This window comes from Saccopteryx bilineata, chromosome 2 (genome assembly GCF_036850765.1).
Source record: "Saccopteryx bilineata isolate mSacBil1 chromosome 2, mSacBil1_pri_phased_curated, whole genome shotgun sequence".
NCBI classification, from domain to species: domain Eukaryota; kingdom Metazoa; phylum Chordata; class Mammalia; order Chiroptera; family Emballonuridae; genus Saccopteryx; species Saccopteryx bilineata.
This window is the reverse complement of record NC_089491.1, coordinates 62268457-62289138: the sequence shown is the minus strand read 5'-3', so window position 1 is coordinate 62289138 and position 20682 is coordinate 62268457. Positions and strand designations below refer to the sequence as shown.

The window sequence follows — 20682 nt, the reverse complement described above, 5'->3', positions numbered from 1 at the left end:
TGCGGGAGTCTGTCTGACTGTCTCTCCCTGTTTCCAGCTTCAGAAAAATGCAAAAAAAAAGAATAAGAGTGATAAAAGTTTATTTTTCCTCTATTCCTTCTCCAATACTCTTCCATTCTTTATGTAGATATATGTTTCAAACCTATATCATCTTTTCTCTAAAAAAATTAACATTTCTTGCAAGGTAGGTCTACTCTCATTTTTGTGTTACAAGTACTTCTGAATTTTCTTGTTTTTTTCTCCCTCTTAGGAGAGACAGGAAGGTTAGAGAATACTAGAACTGGGTTATTTCCCTTCTTCTAGGCCAGTTAGGCCTGGTAAAAGTTTCTGTTCAGGACAGCCTTGTTAAGAATAAAATATACTGGGAATATTTTAAAATGGTTATTCCTCCCTCTCTCTGCTGGAAACATGAGGGTTTTTTCCCTTCTCTCTTCACTGAGAACCTGATAGAGCTACTGGAGGTGAAGTCAATGGAAGTGTGTTGCCCCTTGGAGTGTGTCACTCAAACTTGTCCCCACTGGGTCTCTAGCGATTCTCAATCACAGGTTAGGTTGTGATTCACTGCATCTACCCATGTATGTCTTCAGTTTTGGGGGGCAGTGGTTTGTACTACGACCTCAATTCTTTGATCTAAGAAGAGTTGTTGATTTTCAGTTTGTTCAGCTTTCTTCTTTCTTGTGTGAACAGAAGAGATGACTTTCAAGCTTTTTTCATGCCTGACCAGAAACTGGAAGTCTCAAGTGCTTTTTCTCTAGGTGGTATTATTATAAGTAAATTTTTTTCTTTGTACTTTTCTTATTGTCCACACTTTCTATAATGTACATATATATTTTATTTTAAAAATGAGTTTAATTTTTGTTTACTTGGAATAAAATAAAGCAAGATTTTCTAGCTGGGGAAACAATTTAAACCACTAGGAAAGGTTGAAGGAGGGGGCTTAGTCTAGCTTAGCCCATGGCAATGTCTCTGCTGTTGCTCAAGTTTCAAGTCACCAAAGTAATAGACTCCTTTCCCTTGCGACATACCTGGTTCATTTCAGCTGACTAGCTCTGGCTCAGTGTCTTTCCTATTAGACGCTCTGCAGCAAGAGCCCGTCGAGCCCTTTGCAGGAGACTGTCTCTCAAGCACTGGCGCTTCACTCCTCTAGAACTCAAAATAAAGAAGCAACGTTCATTGAGCTCAATTACCTCTTTATTAGGAAAGCACCAACACCACATTCTTGGAAATTACTGGAATTTTATTTGCCTCAGGCTTATGACTTGCAACCAAAGACATTGTGCAAAGAAAGCAAAGATTAAGTACACTTTAGGGAGGAGACAATACACATTGGTAACGTAAGAGATCAGGTTGACAAAAAAAAAAAAAAAGCCAGCCAATGCACTATATAGTTGCAATATTCCATAGCATTTTCAACAAAACGTTTTTTTAATCAAGAGCAAAAAAAATTAAGCAATGTTTACAGTAGACATAAATCTTATACAATTCAAAAAGCGTTTTTTTCAGATCATAGAGCATAAAATGGAAAAATGTCTATGCAGCTGAAATCTAACTACTGTACATTAATCACCTATTAAAGTTGCTTATATGTACCACAGTGTAAAAAAAAAACAAAAACCAAACAAATAAAAATCTTGAAAATTGCCTGATGAAAAATAAAATAACCAGTGACTTTTAATGGCTTCTCCTGGTTGTCAGTGCTACAAAAAGACAAAAATCTTCTCATCTGAACAGGTGATAAAACCAGGCATGATCAAACCATTACCAAATTAGACCCACCCATAGAAATATACTATCCACCCACATATATTCCATCAAAAGCTTTATTTTGTTTGTTTTAATCTTTGACTCTTTGAGGCCCATTTGGTCACAATATGTTACAAAATTTGTATACGTGTGCGTGTTTTTTTACACCATGATATCATATGTTTGTCTGGCACTATCCTAAAGCTAGTTTATAGATGACGATGATATAGAAACAACCCAGTGCCCATATGACAAATGAACTCACTGGGTAGCAACGAGAGGGGAGGGAGAATTCAGCTCTACCAAGGAAAAAGGTCTGTATCCATCACTCATCATCAGTCCCGCTTGCTTCCGACTGTTCCTACAAGTAAAAAGAGGATAAAATGGAATGATGTTACATACAAGAAAAAGACATAAACCCTCAGGGGAGCAATGTAGAAAACAAATGATATTTTGGGAACAGTCAACCCTCCAAGTCTCTTCATTTTGTGAGAAGATGAAAAGACACTACAGAGGCAGGGACAGCCCCTACGCCAAGAGGAAGGCTCCTACGTCAGAACACAAAGCAACACCACCCTCTCTGCCAGCGCCTGCCCCCTTTCCTTTCTGCATGAAAAGTGAACAGCTGATCATTTCTATTTTTAGTGCTCTGTTTTAGAAAATTCCCAGGAGGAAAAAAGTACCATGCATTTGATGTCTACCCCCTGGTAAGTCTACTAAAGAAAGCATGGTCTTTTAAATATATGTGAAAATGCTAGTGGCCAATGGGCAGGCTGGATGGGGTGGGATAAGAATTCTGCTGCATTTTCATCAGACCCAAATGGCAGCGTGCCGAAGGAAAAGCAAACTAGCATGCACCGTAAAACAGAAAACTAATGTTCCAGAAAGAAAAAAGTAGGCGGTGGGAGGGAGGGAACTTGCAGTCCTCTGAAAAGTGAATGGAGGGCACTTCTCCCCGTTGCCCACACAGTTGGGGACAGTGCACTGGACAGAACCAGGCTATCTGAACCTGAATTCAGCCTCTGCTATTGACTTGTACAACCTGGAGCAAAACATAACCTTAGCATTGGTTTATGTAATATGTTGAGAGTGACATCTATCTCATGATGCTAATAAAAGCATTAAATTTAGGGAGGTACTTATTTCAGGGCTTGGCTCTATAAATGCTGCCTGAGGTTTTCAATTATTAAAAATAACACCTCTAGGTACTTCTAACACTTTTTCTTATTCTCCCATTTAATCCTGATTTCGTCTATATATTGCTATAGGCTAGGGACGAGGCTCGGTATTAGGGATCTAAAATAGCAACTGGCTATGGAGAAAATGTTATCTGTAAGGAAGCAGTGGGAAGACAGAAAGGAGAACAGAAAACTTGATTTAGTGTTTTTCATTTTTGAAGACTATTAAAGAAAACAAAGACCCCAATTCTTTTGTTATAAAGCATGCAGCTCAGTTCACATCCACCAAAGTCTCACCAAATCTTTACATTTTCATTTCTAGGTAATAAGTGACAAGGTCAGAAAGGACACAGCACAGGGAAACGGAAGTGGAGGGGGCTTCTAGCTCCCTAGGAGCCAGGTCCACTTACATTTTCATCCTGTTCTTCATCACTGTCGAAATCGCTCACGACAGGTTTGGCTTTGCCTCGATTTGGCCTTTTCTTGCCTTTTCCTTTGTCCCGACCTTTCTCATCTTTTTTATTGAGCTTGATTTTCACCTTAACAGATTTTGCTACAGCAGAAACAAAACAGACAGCAATGAGGGATCACAGGGAAATCTTTTTACAGGTGGATGACAAACCAGATGTCCAGGAGTGTCCGGACCATTCACAATTGATGCCTGGTTTCGTTGTCCTGTCTATTTTGTACCCTCTTTCACTTGCAAACATGTCTCACCCAGTTCGGACGATAAATGGCACAGTCACTTTAAACAGGCAACAAGAGAGAACCGGTCCCAAGGAGGGCAGCTGGGTCCATCCCCTGTCTCTTAATGGCTAAATAGGAATCTCCCTAAACAGATCATGAGAACTGCCCTTTCTACTTTGTGGAAGGGTATAGGCATTTATTTAGTAGAACTTTTACACTGAAAGATAAAATAAGTTTAAAGGGTAAAAAGAAAAGCCAATAATTTTACTGTGTAGATAATTCAAGTTGACTTAAAGAGAAAATTCAAACAGTTAAATAATATTTTTAAAAGCATAGGAGGTTCAAAATGGAAACTAAAAGCATTCAAATAGATGAGTATGAAACTTTCCTTGCCCATCTCCCATCTCTCTACCTGCTGTTGTTCTATGTTGATTATGTTCAGAATAAAAGTATACATCCATACCTACAAATATATCCATTTGTGTGTGTGTGTGTACCATTCTCTCTATAAGGCTATACAAAAAGAATATAAAGAATTCAAGTATATGCACACATGTACTTTACATGCTTATCCCAAAGCGATCTTTTTTTAAAATTTTTATTTTATTATTTTATTTTATTTATTCATTTTAGAGAGGAGAGAGAGAGACAGAGAGAGAGAGGAGAGAGAGAGAGACAGGGGGGAGGAGCTGGAAGCATCAACTCCCATATGTGCCTTGACCAGGCAAGCCCAGGGTTTCGAACCAGCGAACTCAGAATTTCCAGGTTGACGCTTTATCCACTGCGCCACCACAGGTCAGGCCCAAAGCGATCTTTATATGCCTACAATCCACACCTTGCTTTTTACTCTAAATGTGTGTGGGACAGTTCTTTGAATCAACCTGAAAATTTTCCACCTTATATGTACACTATAATTTTTTAAACCAGGCCCCTTGTGATGGGTACTGAAGTTCCCAGCTTTTTGCCTCTACAAACAAAGTGCCATAAAGCTAGTTGTTGACATATCCTGGCAGATTCTGAGGAAGGTCTGGTGTACATCTCCATATGGTAAACTTCTATATAACAGTGTTCCACTAAATTAGCCCCCAGAGAGAGAGCACTCATTTCCACTCTCATAAGGCTATTCTGAAGATAGAAATGAAAACGCTTGGAAGCATTCAATATGCTATAACATAAATATAGGTGTGTATCCCAAAGTATAATGAAAATCTGTTCCATGGCATTGTTCTGGGACAGGAGCCCAAAGAACACCAGTTTAGGATTTGATGACGAAGTCACTGAGAATGTGGGTCTCTCATTCAAACCAGTTTTGCAGCTAGACTATCATGTTTGGTCAGACTCGAGAATAAATACCTAGGAATAAATTAACCATGAAAGGGAAAGGCCTTTACACTGAAAATGCCAAGACACTGATTTAAAACATTAAAAGAGACACTAATAAAAAGAACCATAGTTCATGCTCATAAACTAAAGAATTAACATTGTTAAAATATTCATACTACTCAAAGCAATCAACAGATTCATTGCAGACCCTATCAAAATTCCAGTGGCATTTTCCACAGAAATAGAACAAATAATCCCCAAATTTATATGAAACACAGAAAAGACCATGAATAGCCAAAGCAATCTTGAGTAAGAAGAACCAAGTTGGAACCACCACACTCCCTGATTTCAATAAAGTTACAGTAATCAAAGAGTATGATATCAGCACATAATTCAATGAAACAGAATAGAGACCAGAAATAAACCCACACAGATACAGTCAATTTATGATAAAGGAGGCAAGAACATACACAATAGGGAAAGGGTAGTCCTTCGATAAATGGTGTTGGGAAAACTAGACAGCTGCATGCATAGTAATGAAACTAGATTACTATACTCTACATCACACAAAAATGAACTCAAAATGGATCCAAGACTTGAACATAAGACTTTAAAATCATTAAACTCCTCACACTGTCCCCTGCAAGATAAGCTGGATGGTAGTGATTGGTGGGACCTTCAGTGGCAGGCTCCCTCCAGCCCCAGTGTTCTGACCCCTCAACCCTTCCAAGTGACAGGCTGCTGTGGCTCTGTGCTGGTGCGCCTCATCCCTGCCCCCAGAGACACTGGCATTGTCTCTGCCCCTGTGCCCAAGAAATGGCTGATGATGGCTGGTATCGACGACTGCTATACCTCAGCTAGGGGCTGCATTGCTACTCTGGGCAACTTTGCCAAGGCCACCTTTGATGCCATCTCCAAGACCTATAGCTATCTCACCCCTGACCTCTGGAAAGAGACTGTGTTCACTAAGTCTCACTATCAGGAATTCACTGACCATCTTGTAAAGACCCACACCCGAGTTTCTGTGCAGAGGACCCAGGCTCCTGCTGTGGCCATCACATAATTTTATATAAGGAAAATAAAGTGAATTATGCCTGTTAAAAAAAAATCATTAAACTCCTAGAAGAAGACATAGGCAGTAATCTCTCTGACATCAATCTTGGATATGATTTTTAAGAGTTGACACTAAAAGCAATGGCTGTCAATACAAAAATAAACAAGTGGGACCACAAGCTAAACTTCTTGCACAGCAAAGGAAACTATCAACAACATGCAAAGTTAACCTATTGAATGAGAGAAAATATTAGTCACTCGTGTATCTGATAAGGAATTAATCACCAATATAAAAAAAACACATATAACTCAATAATTAAAAAAGCTAACAATGTAATATAAATTGGGCAAAAGATCTAATAAGCATTTTTTTCAACAGGTACATTAAAAGGTGTTCAACATCATTAATAATCAGGGAAATAAAAATCAAAACCCAGAATCAGATGTTGTCTCACACCTGTTAAAATGGCTACTATCAAATATTGTATATAAGAAATAACAAGTATTGGTGAAAATGTGGAGAAAGGAAACCTTGTGCACCGTTGGTTGGTGGGATTGTAAAATGCTTCAGCCGCTATAGAAAACAGTATAGAGACTCTCCCAAAATTAAAATAGAACTACCATATGATCTAGCAATTCTCCTTTTGGGTATTGAACAGAAGAAAACAAAACCACTAACTCAAAGATTTGTGCGCCTCCATGTGCACTGCAACATTATTTATAATAGCCAAGATATGGAGACAACCTAAGTGTCTATCAATAGATAAATGGATAAAGAAAATGTGAGGTGTGTGTGCATGTACGTGTGCAAACACACACATGCATACTCATGCCTGAATACTACTCAGCCTTATAAAAAGAACGATATCTTACCATTGCAACATGAATGGACCTTGAGGACATTATGCTAAATTAAGTCAGTCAGAGAAAGACAAATACCATATGATCTCACTTATATGTGGAATCCTGAAACCAAAGAGGCTCACAGATACGGAGAATAGATTTGGTGGTTGCCAGAGGTTGAGAGGGAGGGTTGCAAAGTGTCAGAACAAAGGGTGTGAAAAAGTACAAACTTCCATTTATAAAATAAGTCATGGGTAAGCTATAGCGTAATGAGTCTAGTTAGTAATACTGTATTGCATATTTGAAAGTTGCTAAGAGTAAATCTTAAAAGTTCTCATCATAAGAAAAATCAATGTTCTAACTACGTACAGTTGATATAAGATAACTAGACTTATGGTGGTCATTTCACAATATATACAAATATCAAATCATGCTATATACCTGAAACTAATATAATGTTAGATAGTTCAATTATACCTCAACAGAAAATAGAAAGTTTAAGAAGAGGAGGCACAAGAAAGTGTCAAAGATATACACAAGGAAATGGGTTCTTCCCTAGGGCCCCCAGAGAGACCCACACCAAACTTGTGACTTACAGAAATAGCAGATCACAAATTTCTGCTTTATTAAGCCACAGTTTGTGGTAATCTGTGAGAGCAGCAATAAAAAGTTCATACACCAGGCCTCAAGAGAGATTAAATAGGCTAAACTGATAAATGAAATGGGAGGGCAGATGTTTGAAAATAGATTAGAAATCTGGCTCTAAAAAAGGAAGTATCTAGCTAAGATAATGTAGACTTAATCATCAATTGCTGGGATATCAGAACTAGGTAATAACCATATAAAATTGAAAATGGTTAACTATATAAAAGGCAGTATCAAAAGAATGCTGCTGGGTGTGGGGAAACAGGCACATACACTGCTGTCAAGGATATCAACTCCAGCTGTGTGGTATATGTTCGCATCAGATATTTTAAAAATTTTTGCAGTGATTTATGGGTAAGAACATTTAGGACAGTGGTTTTCAAACTCTGGTCCGTGAAAGAGTTAAATCTTTTGCCAATTGGCACATAATTTCTGGCAGACCTATGTCTGAAAACCACTGATTTAGGACAGCATTATTTACTATGAGATTAATACATTTTAGTACATTCATTAATGATTGGTAATATAAATTGCTGTAGAAAAACACTGATTGCTATAGAAAAATGTTCACTATAAAACAGGGTGCTATACTTTTATAAACAAAATACTTATGTATAGAAAAAACTGAAAGGGAACTTCTCAAAATGTTAAATGTATATTGGGTAATTTACACTACACAAATTCTATTTTTTCAAATTTTACTTAAAAATATTTTCCAAGTTGTCTGCACTAAGTATGCAATTAGGAACAAATCTAATAAATTTTTTTAAGTGAGAAAGATAGAGAGAGAGAGAGACAGAGGGACAGAGATGAGAAGTATCAATTCTTCATTGTGGCACCTTAGTTGTTCATTGACTGCTTTCTCCTATGCTCTTTGAACGGGAGGCTCCAGTTGAGCCAGTGACCCCTTGCTCAAGCCACCAACCTTGGGCTTCAAGTCGGTGACCTTTGGGCTCAAGCCAGTGAGCATGGAGTCATGTCTATGATCTCACACCGAAGTTGGCAGCCCCATGCTCAAGCCAGAAGAGCCTGCACTCAAACTAGCGACACCTGGGTTTTGAACCTGGGTCCTCAGTGTCTCTGGCCGATGTTCTATCCACTGCACTACTGCCTGGTCTGACCAAATCTAATAAAAAACTTTAAAGTGTATCTGTACTATGTTATATAGCAGATCATAATCTACTGGGATTTACTCTGAGAGGAGGTATGGGGTGAAAATATAATTAGATAAGAAAAAAATTTAGACTTTTGAAGGTAGCTTTAACTACTGAAGACCAAGGTTATCAACCAGGGTTGGGGCTATGGTAAGACAAGAGAGGTTCTCTTGGTACAAAATTGAAGAGGGCATCAAAATTCAGTAACCAAAAGAAATAGTCTAATGTAATGTTTTAAAAACTCAAAATTAAAGACTATACTTTCAGGGGTCATTTCTCTAGTTAGTAAAAACTCAAAATTAATGCCAAAAACACACTATGAACAAAATATCACATTTTAAAAAAAGGATATCTGATCCATGACGGATAAAATAGACCACAGTTCCAATTCATTGGGGGGAGGGGGATTGTGCTCTAAAGCAATAGTTATCAGGGTGTGGTCGGATGAGCTAGATGCTGGAGCTTACCCTCCGACTCTGACTCCTCCTCATCTTCTTCCTCTTCCTCTTCATTGCTCTCGTCCTCACTCTCCTCCTCCTTGGCAATTTTCTGTCGTGCACTCTTAAACACTGACTGTAAGACGATGGAGTCTTCATAGATCTAAAGGGTCAAAGTGGCATCAGTCAGAAACTGCAGGCCAAGGGGCCAAGTTTCACAACTGCAGTGTCGCTTCGCTACCTTGTACATCATGTCAGCATTGTTCTATCTATGCGAATCTTAGTAGACACATCAATCAGTGTTAGCTTTGATGCCTACAGGAAAAACAAACAGGAAAACACCCAAGTCTAACACCAACAGACATATTCTTATAGAACAGTCTGTATGCAGTTGAAATAATTTCAGCATGTATCTCTGTGTGCACACATGCACATTGGGGAAATAAGGGTGGACTTCCTATAACATATCCTCTCATTTTTGACAATGAAAGTATTCAAAGAAATTACATTTCTTACTGGAATTTATCAAATAGGGTGGCAAGGCAACGTTTTTTTACAATGCAATTCCCCTAACAAAATAGAGGCTAGTCTTTATTACTGAGTTTATCAATGCCAGCCAATATTATTCCAATCAAAACTTTATTTTTTGTGTATGCATGTACCTGAGCATAGCCTTGTATAGTTACTGAGAGATATAAAGTTCAGAAATGTTCCTTTTCTTTAAAAAAATTTAAAATAGAAGTACCATATATCTAGCAATCCCACTTCTAGGTACATAGTAAAAGAACTGAAAGCAAGGGCGTGAAGAGGTATTTGCACATGCATGTTTACAGCAGCATGATTCACAACAGCCAAAAGGTGAAAGTGAATCTAGTACCCATCGATGAATGACTAGACAGACAATATATGGTGTATACACACAATGGAATATTATTCATCCTTAAAAAAAAGATACAACATGAATGAACCTTCAGGACATTGTGCTAAGTGAAATAAGCTAATTACAAAAAGACATACTGTACGATTCCACTTCTATGAGCTATCTAAAGTAGTCAAGTTCACAGAAGCAGAACAGTGGTTGCCAAGGGCAGGGGGAGATGGGAGTTGTGTAATGAGTACAGAGTTTCAGTTTTACAAGATAAAGGAGTTCTGAAGAACTTTTGCACAACAGTGAGAATATACTTAACACTACTGACCTACTCACTTAAAAATTGTTAAGATAATAAATTCTATGTTTTAACCACAGTTAAGCAAAACAAATTAATAACAAGGGAAGAATGATCTCTGCTCTCTAGGAATGTATAGCTTTCTTGTAAAGATGAGCCACACACTTATGCTGAGCCCCAAACACTACAGTCCAACAGGAGGACAAAGGACCAGGAGACCACCCTGGGATGCAGTCACTGGGTAGAACCTGCCAGAGCTATCAGAGATGAGCTGGATATTAACCCTTCGAGTAGTGAGTTTTTTTCATGCTCCCTGATCCCCGGGAGTGAGTTATTTTTCAAAAAATTAAATTAGTTCCAGTTCCAGTTCTATTAACTTAAAATCATGTTTGCCTGATAATCAATTTATGGAAACAAGAAGAACACACATTTGCCTTTTTTTAATGCTGCCTTACACATTTTTAAAATAAAAATTTATGTATGATCATATTCTGGATGGTCGGAGGCACGAGGATGTACATGAATACTCTTACTACTCAAAGGGTTAAAGGGGAGGAGGAGCCTGACCAGGCGGTGGCACAGTGGATAGAGTGTTGGACTGGGATGCGAAGGACCCAGGTTCGAGACCCCGAGGTCGCCTGCTTGAGCGCGGGCTCATCTGGTTTGAGCAAAGCTCACCAGCTTGGACCCAAGATCGCTGGCTTGAGCAAGGGGTTACTCAGTCTGCTGTGGCCCCACATCAAGGCACATATGAGAGAGCAATCAATGAACAACTAAGATGTCACAATGAAAAACTGATGATTGATGCTTCTTATCTCTCTCTGTTCCTGTTTGTCTGTCCCTATCTATCCCTCTCTCTGACTCTCTTTTAAAAAAAAAAAGGGGGGCCCTGGCCAGTTGGCTCAGCGGTAGAGCGTCAGCCTGGCATGCGGGGGACCCGGGTTCGATTCCCGGCCAGGGCACATAGGAGAGGCACCCATTTGCTTCTCCACCCCCCTTCCTTCCTCTCTGTCTCTCTCTTCCCCTCCCGCAGCCAGGGCTCCATTGGAGCAGAGATGGCCCGGGCGCTGGGGATGGCTCCTTGGCCTCTGCCCCAGGCGCTGGAGTGGCTCTGGTCATGGCAGAGCAACGCCCTGGAGGGGCAGAGCATTGTCCCCTGGTGGGCAGAGCGTCGCCCCTGGTGGGCGTGCCAGGTGGATCCCGGTCGGGTGCATGCGGGAGTCTGTCTGGCTGTCTCTCCCCGTTTCCAGCTTCAGAAAAATACAAAAAAAAAAGGGGGGGAGGGAGGAGGAGAGGATCCATTCTATCAGGGGCAAGAAAGGGGAGGGGCTTCTGAGGGGAGGAAAGCAAGTGAGAAAGGGGAGGAGGCAAGAATAAAAGAGATGCAGCTGGGACTGCACCAATACCAGTTTCCAGTCATGATAATGGATGATGTTACACAACGTGTTACAATCTTGTGATGGTACAAAGGACACACAGGCTCTCTGCAGTACTCCTCACAACTGCATGCATATTCCAGGAAGGCGGTGTTTAAGGGATCTGACTAGACCATAAACTAGTTAGTTTGAGGGGCAGCAAGAAATGAAGCTACAGAGTTAGGGTAGGGTACAGCATTAGAAAACAACCAATGGAGATTAAATTTATTCTAGAATTTAATAGTGCATGAGGAACCACAAAGCTTGGTGGGCAGGAGACAGGATAAGAAGGTGGTCAGAGAAAGACAGGCTAACATCCAGGACGGAATGGGAGGAAAGCCAGACATGAAGGCTTTTGGTATGATGCAGAGTGTGAGCAGACAGGAAAACTGTGGGACTGGAAAAGGACAGGGTATTTGTCACGAAGTTGCTGCTGTATTATAAATAACCCAAAGATCTACCCAGAGACTACAAATGGTCGTTCACAAAACCCTGTTGACTCGTGTATTTACTCTCTATGCCTACTCAGTATGTCCTGGCTTTCATCTTAATTTTTTTTGAAGAGTGTCTTGAAAACACAAGGTCTTCTTTCAGGATCTACTGTTTTGATCAAAAGAATACTCCTGTTAACTGCTATTAACCTAGAAATGCACAGTCTGTTCTGGGCACATTCTGAGGATTCCCATGTTCTCCAATTTAGTGACTGCAATTGACATGAAGGTCAAGAAACAAGATCAGGAAGGAGGCCTACGGAATTTAATGGTGGCTGACACTCAAGTGGGTGACAGACACACTGACCTCTCTCCTTGTCCTCTTCCCAGATACAGAGCATCAGGCAAGAAGATAAGGAACAAGGAAGGTCCTACAAAAGGTAAGTGGAGTTGGGGTGGAGTTAGAAGTAAAAGTGTCCTCCCCATAGTTATTTTTAATAAATTCAGTGTCACTTATGTATTCTTATGCTTACTTAATGAGGATACAGGGGAAAAAAGAAGCTTGCAATTAGCCTGACAAAAAGCAAAATTTTGTAAGCAATTAAGGCAATGATTATGTATAAATGTTTGTTCGTTTTATATCATAGTAGTTTCAACTCTTGATGCAAGGTTACAATCAGAAAAAAAGGTAAATGTAATTAAATATACAATTTCTAAAAATGCCAAAACTGGACCTCCTGCCTTTAAGCATTACATGATTAAGTGATTTGAATTCCTCCTTAATTAGAAGTAAAGCCTTCAAGGGAAGTGTGAATAGGAGTTAGCACAGCTATAGTACAGAAGAGCTGACATGAATTTGAAAATGCCAAAGCCTCAATTCACTTATACAGGGAGCGAGATATACAGACTTTTATTTTTCATTTTTCTTCTGCCTGGGTAGTAGCAATGGTCCAAATGTAGAAAATGAAATGTTTTACCTAAAAAGAACAGAAGACATTTGAGGTTGACATTTTTTCAGACAACTAAAGACAGACCTGGGATCCCTCCAAGTTGAACGTCTGAGCATTATGACAGAGAAGCATGACATCTTTCTCCAGGTCGCCCAGGCTCCGGTACTTATGATTGCGAATTCTTTCCTAATGAAAATTTTAAATAAAATAGAGGAAAGAAGGGGAGAGAAAAATACAGCAATCATTATGTGGTTCACAAAGCCGGATTCCCTTGGTCTTCTCAGCATGCAGCCTTGCCAGGGATGTGAGACTGCACAACTCCAGGGGGGCGCCATTCCCAGAGCCCACCATCCCACTTGTTCCTTCTCAGACGGGGAAAGGAGGAGCATATGATGGAAACAGAAACAGCAATGGGTCCGAAAAGTCTGAAACTTCTTAAATAAAATACAACATAACAAATAGGAGCTCTCAGCATAATGATTAAATAACACACATGTAAAGGTATGAAGACACCCCATCCTTTCTGGTGACAAGCACTGGATGCGTGTCAATAGTGAAGAGACAAGATGCCACTGCCACATCGGAACTATAATCATTTCAATAAATTTAGATTTCATTAAAAAAATAAAGTTTGTAAAAAAATATATATATATATCTACCTTTATTTTTTTGAAATCCACCGGCTTCCTAATTAATTCATAGTATTCTGGTAATTCTTTCCTTGAAGGTAACTGAATGAAGACTTCACTGAGCTGTCGCCCTGAACTGGAGAGTGGGGAAGACAAACAGACACAGAACAGATAGATCATGCACCACCAAGGAAAGGTTTTATTTCATTTCAGAAAACATCAGAAAAGCAAACTGGCTTCCCATGCACAGTGATGTGAGTCTCTTTATGACAAGGACAATTCTACAACTCTACTAAAGGTTAATGCCTGTGAACTTCAAAATCACATTAATATAGCATTAGGTCCCCACTTCTGTCACACATCTGATATGAGAAGTCCACTGTAAATTTCTTTCAGAGAAATTACATCTTTTCATTTTGATAGAAAAAATTTAAATATACCATTCAAACAAACTTTAATTTTTAAATGAATAACAACTGAGTTGGTTTAAAAAGAAGATTTCCATATTCCTTTGTCTTCAAATTCACTTTATATTTAGAAAACATGTTAGAATATATTCTGGAACCGCAAATAAAATCCTTTTGTATGTGCCTAGTGAGTATCTTTTCGGTCTTGTTCCTTGTATTTTACACACTGTGTACCTTTATTATTTGCCAAAGGAACCCCTTCGTCTCGTGTAACTGCACTTTCGTGTGTATGGAGCACTTTGGGCAGAAAAGAACAAACATATTTAACCAGTGTGGATGTCTGATGTTTCTGGAAATAGTGCTGTACCCTCCCCCAAGTGCATGGTAGCTCTATTTGAAAGCCGATTTAATAGCAACAAATGCTTCCTGTTTTGTAATTTTGAAAAACAGTCTACACAGCAATATAAGCTTTTAGCATCATTTAATATTAGAAGCAGATATGGGTAAAAGAACAAAATATATATAATTGAGATTCACAAGCCTAATATCTGACTTGGCCTATTTAGATCAATAACAGCTGGTGGGATATTGTATAGTCATTTTCCACAAAAATCTTGCTGCTCTTATAATGCCATCTCCATTTCCTTCCTTTGTGAAGCCAGAAATATCAAAACAACAACAACAACAAAAACCCCATAAATCACTGCCATGTAAATGTCAGAAGGTGATTTTAGGAGTGCGCCAGAAAGCTAGAAGCAGCAGCAAAGAATGAGTGACAATATGCTGTTTTAATACATAGTCCCAGTTGTATAATTAAAAAATAATCATAATGACAGTTATCATAAAAGAGGCATGCGCAGCTACTCAAGTGGTTGCCTAGCAACCAGTGGGAAAAATGCTGAAGTGCAAAGGGGCTTGCATAAATTAACCGATAATCTTCTGTCAAAGGGATGGGCGAGTTTCTCTGTTTTACTAGGTCATTGTTTTATTTCTTAACGCATATATGGGCTTCATGAATACTAAAATCAAAAGCAAACAAAGAGGTTTAAGAAGACTAGTTTAATAGGGAGTTGGATTTTTAGATTATTGTGGCAAGAATCAAGGTGTCCTCTAACACTCAGTCACTCTTGCATGCCCCGCCTCTACCTCTTCAGGTTGAGAAATGTATTTGTACCTCCATAAATTATACCACATAATGTACGACAAAACCTGCTTTGTTTACTATCAACCTTCAATATATGGCCACGATTTCTGGTCTATTCTTTTTCTACCATTCTGAGATTTATATATACAGACATTTTACCTATTTGAAAAGGAACATCTGAAAGGCAATTTATAGCTACTAGTTTTTCAATTTGTCAGTGACTTTTTTATAATTAGCATTCTTTATAACCTAACAACAATCAAAGAGTCAGACGTCTTGGTAATCTTAGATTTAACACTTGACCCTCAATGGCATCTTCACGGTCATTTTCTACATTGCCAACAGATGGTGTCATTTCTCTGTTGACAGCCTATGAGCACATCTTTGCTTTGTACACCTGTGATGGACATACCCTTAACTTCAATTGTGCCATTGCTGATGTGAGAAATGAGTGTCTGTCACCAAGAGTGTGATACAGCTCTTTCTAACAGGGCCAAAATGGCTAAACCAACCTTGGTCTGATGTCTCTGTCCTCAGTCAGGTCATAGAAATTCTAGACCCTACAAGGAGACAAGTGCAGAGTTATATGTGCTCATAAAGGAGGGAACTGAATGTTCTGAGACTCAGGGCCAATACTGAAAAGGAGATAAATTTATTCTGTTTCAAAATATCTGTCCCACTTCCTGTTTTCCCCTTCCTAAGAAGAGAGGGCATGGACAAAAGGAGACCCTGGAAGCTCTTTAAGGAAGTTTTCCTGTGGCTCCAATGGCTCCATCACCAGTCAATCATCTCGGCCTTTCGGAGCCCTCCTCAGCTCATTCTCTGAAAACCTGGTTGGTATTGTTGCCCTGACTCATCTGTCAGGACAGCCTCTCTCCTGTGTACCCCCAAGTACCATGGCCAACCTCCCCTCTCCTTTTATGACTAACTCCAGGTCTCCAGTTCTGACCCATCTCTCACTCCATGTCTGGAAGGGTCTCTATCCTTTCCCTTCTTCAAATACCTCATTATACACATCCAGGACCACGAATCCCTTCTCCATAAAAATAGAAGAAATTCTCAATATTAACTCTCAGTGCCTCATTGCTCAGAATTTAATTCTTCCAAGTGTGTTCTTTTTTCTCTCCTCCACTCAGGGCAGGGACATTTTACTTGCAGTCAAACCCTTCCTCTCACCCTATCAGAGGCAATGGACCTGGTGGCCAACTTGGGAGGAAATGCCAGGACAACCTAAAGGACATCGAGCTTTTCCACAGCCTATAGAATGCAGTGAGTTAGTATGACCACTTGAGTTAGTATGACCACTTGCTAATGAATCACTACAGTAATTTATATTTTCCAAAATTAAAAATAAGAAAAAAGTAGTTTTAAATTCTTGGCATTTCTTTCTCAAACTGAAGCTTAGTATAAGCTTTTTCAATATACCTTTTCAAATGCTTTTTCTTTCCCAGTGCTGGAAAGATTTTTTTTAAGTACAGGAACAATGGGCTAATTGTACAGTGGTTTGCAGAAGGTGTTCCGTTTCTGTTGAAATGCTTACCCTACCCCCAAGGTATTTTCCATTATGTCATTTTACACAATGTAAGGTCTAAGTATAAACTGTTACCTTGACAACAGTGATACCTGCTCCCTTCCTCCAAAAACAGGGTTCCACTGATGGTCTATAATTTCAGATCTACTTCATACAATGATTTATCACAGATAAGAAGCATGACCCTGATAGGGCATAAGGTGGGTGGGGAGGAGCGTAGCTGGAAATAAAAATTTAAAGGAGCCCAATGCACTTACTAGAGTTTATTGGTCCTGGTGGGCAAGCACATTATCTTTCCACAGAGGACTATGGGCACAGGGACACATGACAATGTGTCATGCAGTGAGATGCAAAAGCCCTACATGCCACTGTGTAAATGGTGGTTTGAAACCCTACATGTATAGCGCGCGCACACACACACACACACACACACACACACACACACACACACACACTCTTGAGATTTCCTCTGCTAGGTTTCATCTGAGAACCAATATTTCTCCCATTACCTCCACAAACCCGATGGCAATAATTTCACATCTGTACTACTGTGATTCTGAAATGACGACTGCATACATTATAAACATTACATCTACATCAACTTTACTTTTGACTGTAGTTTAGGTGAAGACATGATATTGGGTGAGTCGTTTCTTTCCTTATTTTTTTATTCATGCTTTATAGATTTTTCTTTTTATCTGTCCAAGGTAACTGGTTGACAAGGATTTCTAATAGTTACTGGTGAAAAAGAGATTTTAATTACATTTGAAATAGGTTTTGTTTAGTTAATATATATGAATGTGTAGGTACCTTGCCTAAGAAATTATGCCATGGCTTAGAATACCACTTGGAGTTGGAAGAAATTTACAGAAAAGTTATTGCATTCCTAAAAAAGTCAAACACAGGAAATCTCGTGTGTGTGTGTGTGTGTGGTGGGGGGAAGACTATAAAATTGGGTCAACATCAGAGGGCAGTAGGTGAAAGCAAGCTGCTGATTTTCAGGGTCGGGTTCCTGTGAGATGTCTTTAATATATATCATTTCCAAATGCACTTAGATCAGAGAAGCACCGTACTTATCCAGAAAGATCCCAGAGACCTAGGCCAGCTGTAGATGAGGTATTGCAAGCGCCTGCACCCCGTACTGACTACTGAGATCGCTCACCTAAACCTTACTGGGTGTTGACTGAGGATCCTCTCTGACAAGCTTGGAAACCTGACTTCCCCGACTTGAAGCATGTTTCTGATACAGAGCAAAACAGAATGGGATGGGGGTAGACTGGTTTCTGGTAGTGGAGCTGGTAGCCGGTAAAGGTCACCAAGGATTACGTTAAGGACTGTAGGTGTACGATGTGCCTAAGCAATCAACAAAAATAAAGTTACAGCAGGTTAATGCAAGGTAGATGCCCTGCTGTAAGAATCCTATAAAGGGCTCACTTAGCTCAACCAGAAAGTACCATGGCTCGATCAAGAGTCTTAAATACAATCAGATTCTAAAGCATGGTTTTACTTTTGGTAATCTACACTAAAATATAAATACATATATATTTTATATCTAGACAGTTTATATAGGTGTACATCTACATGTGTATGCATATTTATGTATGTACATATATACACTTATATAGTTATATATATGTGTGTATGTATACACTTATGCTGGAGAGTCTAAAACTATATATGTATTAAAAAATTATGTGCCTTAGCCCTGGGCGGTTGGCTCAGTGGTAGAGCATCATTGGTCTGGTGTGTGGAAATCCCAGGTTCAACTCCCAGCTAGGGCACACAGGAGAAGTGCCCATCTGCTTCTCCACCCTTCCCCCTCTCCTTTCTCTCTATCTCTCTCTTCCCCTCCCACAGCCAAGGCTCCATTGGAGCAAAGTTGGCCTGGGCACTGATGATGACTGCATGGCCTCTGCCTCAGGCGCTAGAATGGCTTCCATTACAATGGAGCAATGGCCCAAAATGGACAGAGCATCACCACCTGGTGGGCATGCTAGGTGGATTTTGGTCTGGTACATGTGGGAGTCTGTCTGCCTGCCTCCCTGCTTCTCACTTCAGAAAAATGTTAAAGGAAAAAAGGAAAGTTCCTTAAATACTGTTAATACGCTTCTTATGCCATTCACTAAAAAAAAAAAATAACACAGGATATCACATTTTAAATGCAGAGCAATCTCAATGAGGTTTTGAAAAAGGCCTAAACTAAGGACTAGTGTGAGACATGCCAGAGCATAAATACACATTAATAACACTCTTATTCAACAAAATGAAGATTAACAATCTTCTGTAATTTGGGATCATATTCTCATCCGTACATGAAGTAGGTCTCAAACCCTTTATTGGGGTACCTCCTCTGAGAACACGCTACAAGTGAAAAGTCTAGTCTGGTTTTTCCCAGAGGGATGATGTCTAAGGGCAAATGCTCCCCCCTTTATTTTTATCACCAGAAACATCTCATTTCACCAATTGGCACCTTTTAACTCTATCACACAAAGCCAAATAAATAAATAACAGATCAGTACAATTCTATAAAAATTTTAATCTATCTCAAGTCAGAATCTACTATATAAAGTTTCCATTTCCTCAAAATTCTCCCATTGAACTTATTACTGCAAAGCAGGGGTGCTCAGCAGGACACAGAATTCAAGGAGTACTGTTTGTTTATTTAAGCAAGTAGTTTGATTACACATTTGAGAAGATCAACTATTACTGAACTTTTTAGAAATAGTGACTTGGGACATGTACATGCTTCTCTTTTTCTCACTTGACATCTCGGAATAGCAGATACAGGGATAGGGTTCTCACTGTCCATCTGCCTAAAGCGTGAGCTGAGCCTGCTGCTTGCTCTGTCCAGCCACTTTGCCAGCCTTTTTTTTTTTTTCTTTTTCTGAAGCTGGAAACGGGGAGAGACAGTCAGACAGACTCCCACATGTGCCCGACCGGGAACCACCCGGCACGCCCACCAGGGGGTGATGCTCTGCCCCTCCGGGGCGTCGCTCTGTTGCGACCAGAGCCACTCTAGCGCCTGGGGCAGAGGCCAAGGAGCCATCCCCAGCGCCTGGGCCATCTTTGCTCCAATGGAGCCTCGCTGCGGGAGGGGAAGAGAGAGACAGAGAGGAAGGAGAGGGGGAGGGGTGGAGAAGCAAATGGGCGCCTCTCCTGTGTGCCCTGGCCGGGAATCAAACCTGGGACTTCCACACGCCAGGCCGACACTCTACCACTGAGCCAACCGGCCAGGGCACTTTGCCAGCTTTTGTCACCTTGTCTTGTAGACCTGGGTGCCACTCAGAGGGTGCCTTCCTGCTGAAAGGCAAGGACCCACTTTCCATTCTACAGACTGTTCTGCCTTTGATCTTTCCTTGTGCCTCCCTTTGTAAAGGTAAAGAAATAAAATAAAATAATAAAATAAATATGCTTCAAAGATTTTGGCCGAATTGTGACCCAACTCAAAAGCTTATGTAAAGCTTTTTGCGGGCAAAATCAAATGGCTCTCCACCTGAGCCCCTAACCGCAAGTGTCACTTGGTTAAGGGGCGGGCTATAGCAGGCTCCAGAGCACTGCCTTTTCGTATAACGATCCTGTTAGTAAATTCTTAAAGACATATGAAGTGTGATTCTAATGGAATGAGGCAGATTCCCCCCCCCCCCCGAATATACAAGAACATACCAGGTGGGCAAAAGTAGGTTTACTTGTACAGTTTTTAGTACATGAAACAGTTTATTCTTATATTCTGTATTGTATTCTTTTCCACACAAATAACTGTAGCCCTACTTTTGCCCACCCTTGTATATGCCCAAATAACTGCAATATTTCAATGCAATCTATGTTTGATCAAAACACTACGAGAGCTGTTTTGAAGACAGTTTATAAGGCAATATGAAAATGAGTTCTGGCCTGACCAGGTGGTAGCGCAGCAGATAGAGCATCAGCCTGGTTGCTGAGAACCCAA

General features: G+C 39.9%; 1 protein-coding gene across 11 annotated transcripts in view; it reads right to left on the bottom strand.

Annotated features, from left to right (window-relative positions):
- Nucleotides 1–1173: 1173 nt before the first annotated feature.
- Nucleotides 1174–20682, bottom strand: part of SMARCA2 (SWI/SNF related, matrix associated, actin dependent regulator of chromatin, subfamily a, member 2) — a 176330-nt gene continuing 156821 nt past the window's right edge. For all 11 annotated transcript variants that reach the window (XM_066257155.1, XM_066257164.1, XM_066257157.1 and 8 more), the window contains 5 exons: nucleotides 13685–13790; nucleotides 13110–13211; nucleotides 9094–9226; nucleotides 3332–3474; nucleotides 1174–2104 (listed from right to left, as the gene is read on the bottom strand). In XM_066257155.1, the coding sequence (XP_066113252.1) occupies nucleotides 2069–2104; nucleotides 3332–3474; nucleotides 9094–9226; nucleotides 13110–13211; nucleotides 13685–13790 (520 nt within the window). In that variant the 3' untranslated portion in view covers nucleotides 1174–2068. The remainder of the gene's footprint in view (nucleotides 2105–3331; nucleotides 3475–9093; nucleotides 9227–13109; nucleotides 13212–13684; nucleotides 13791–20682) is intronic.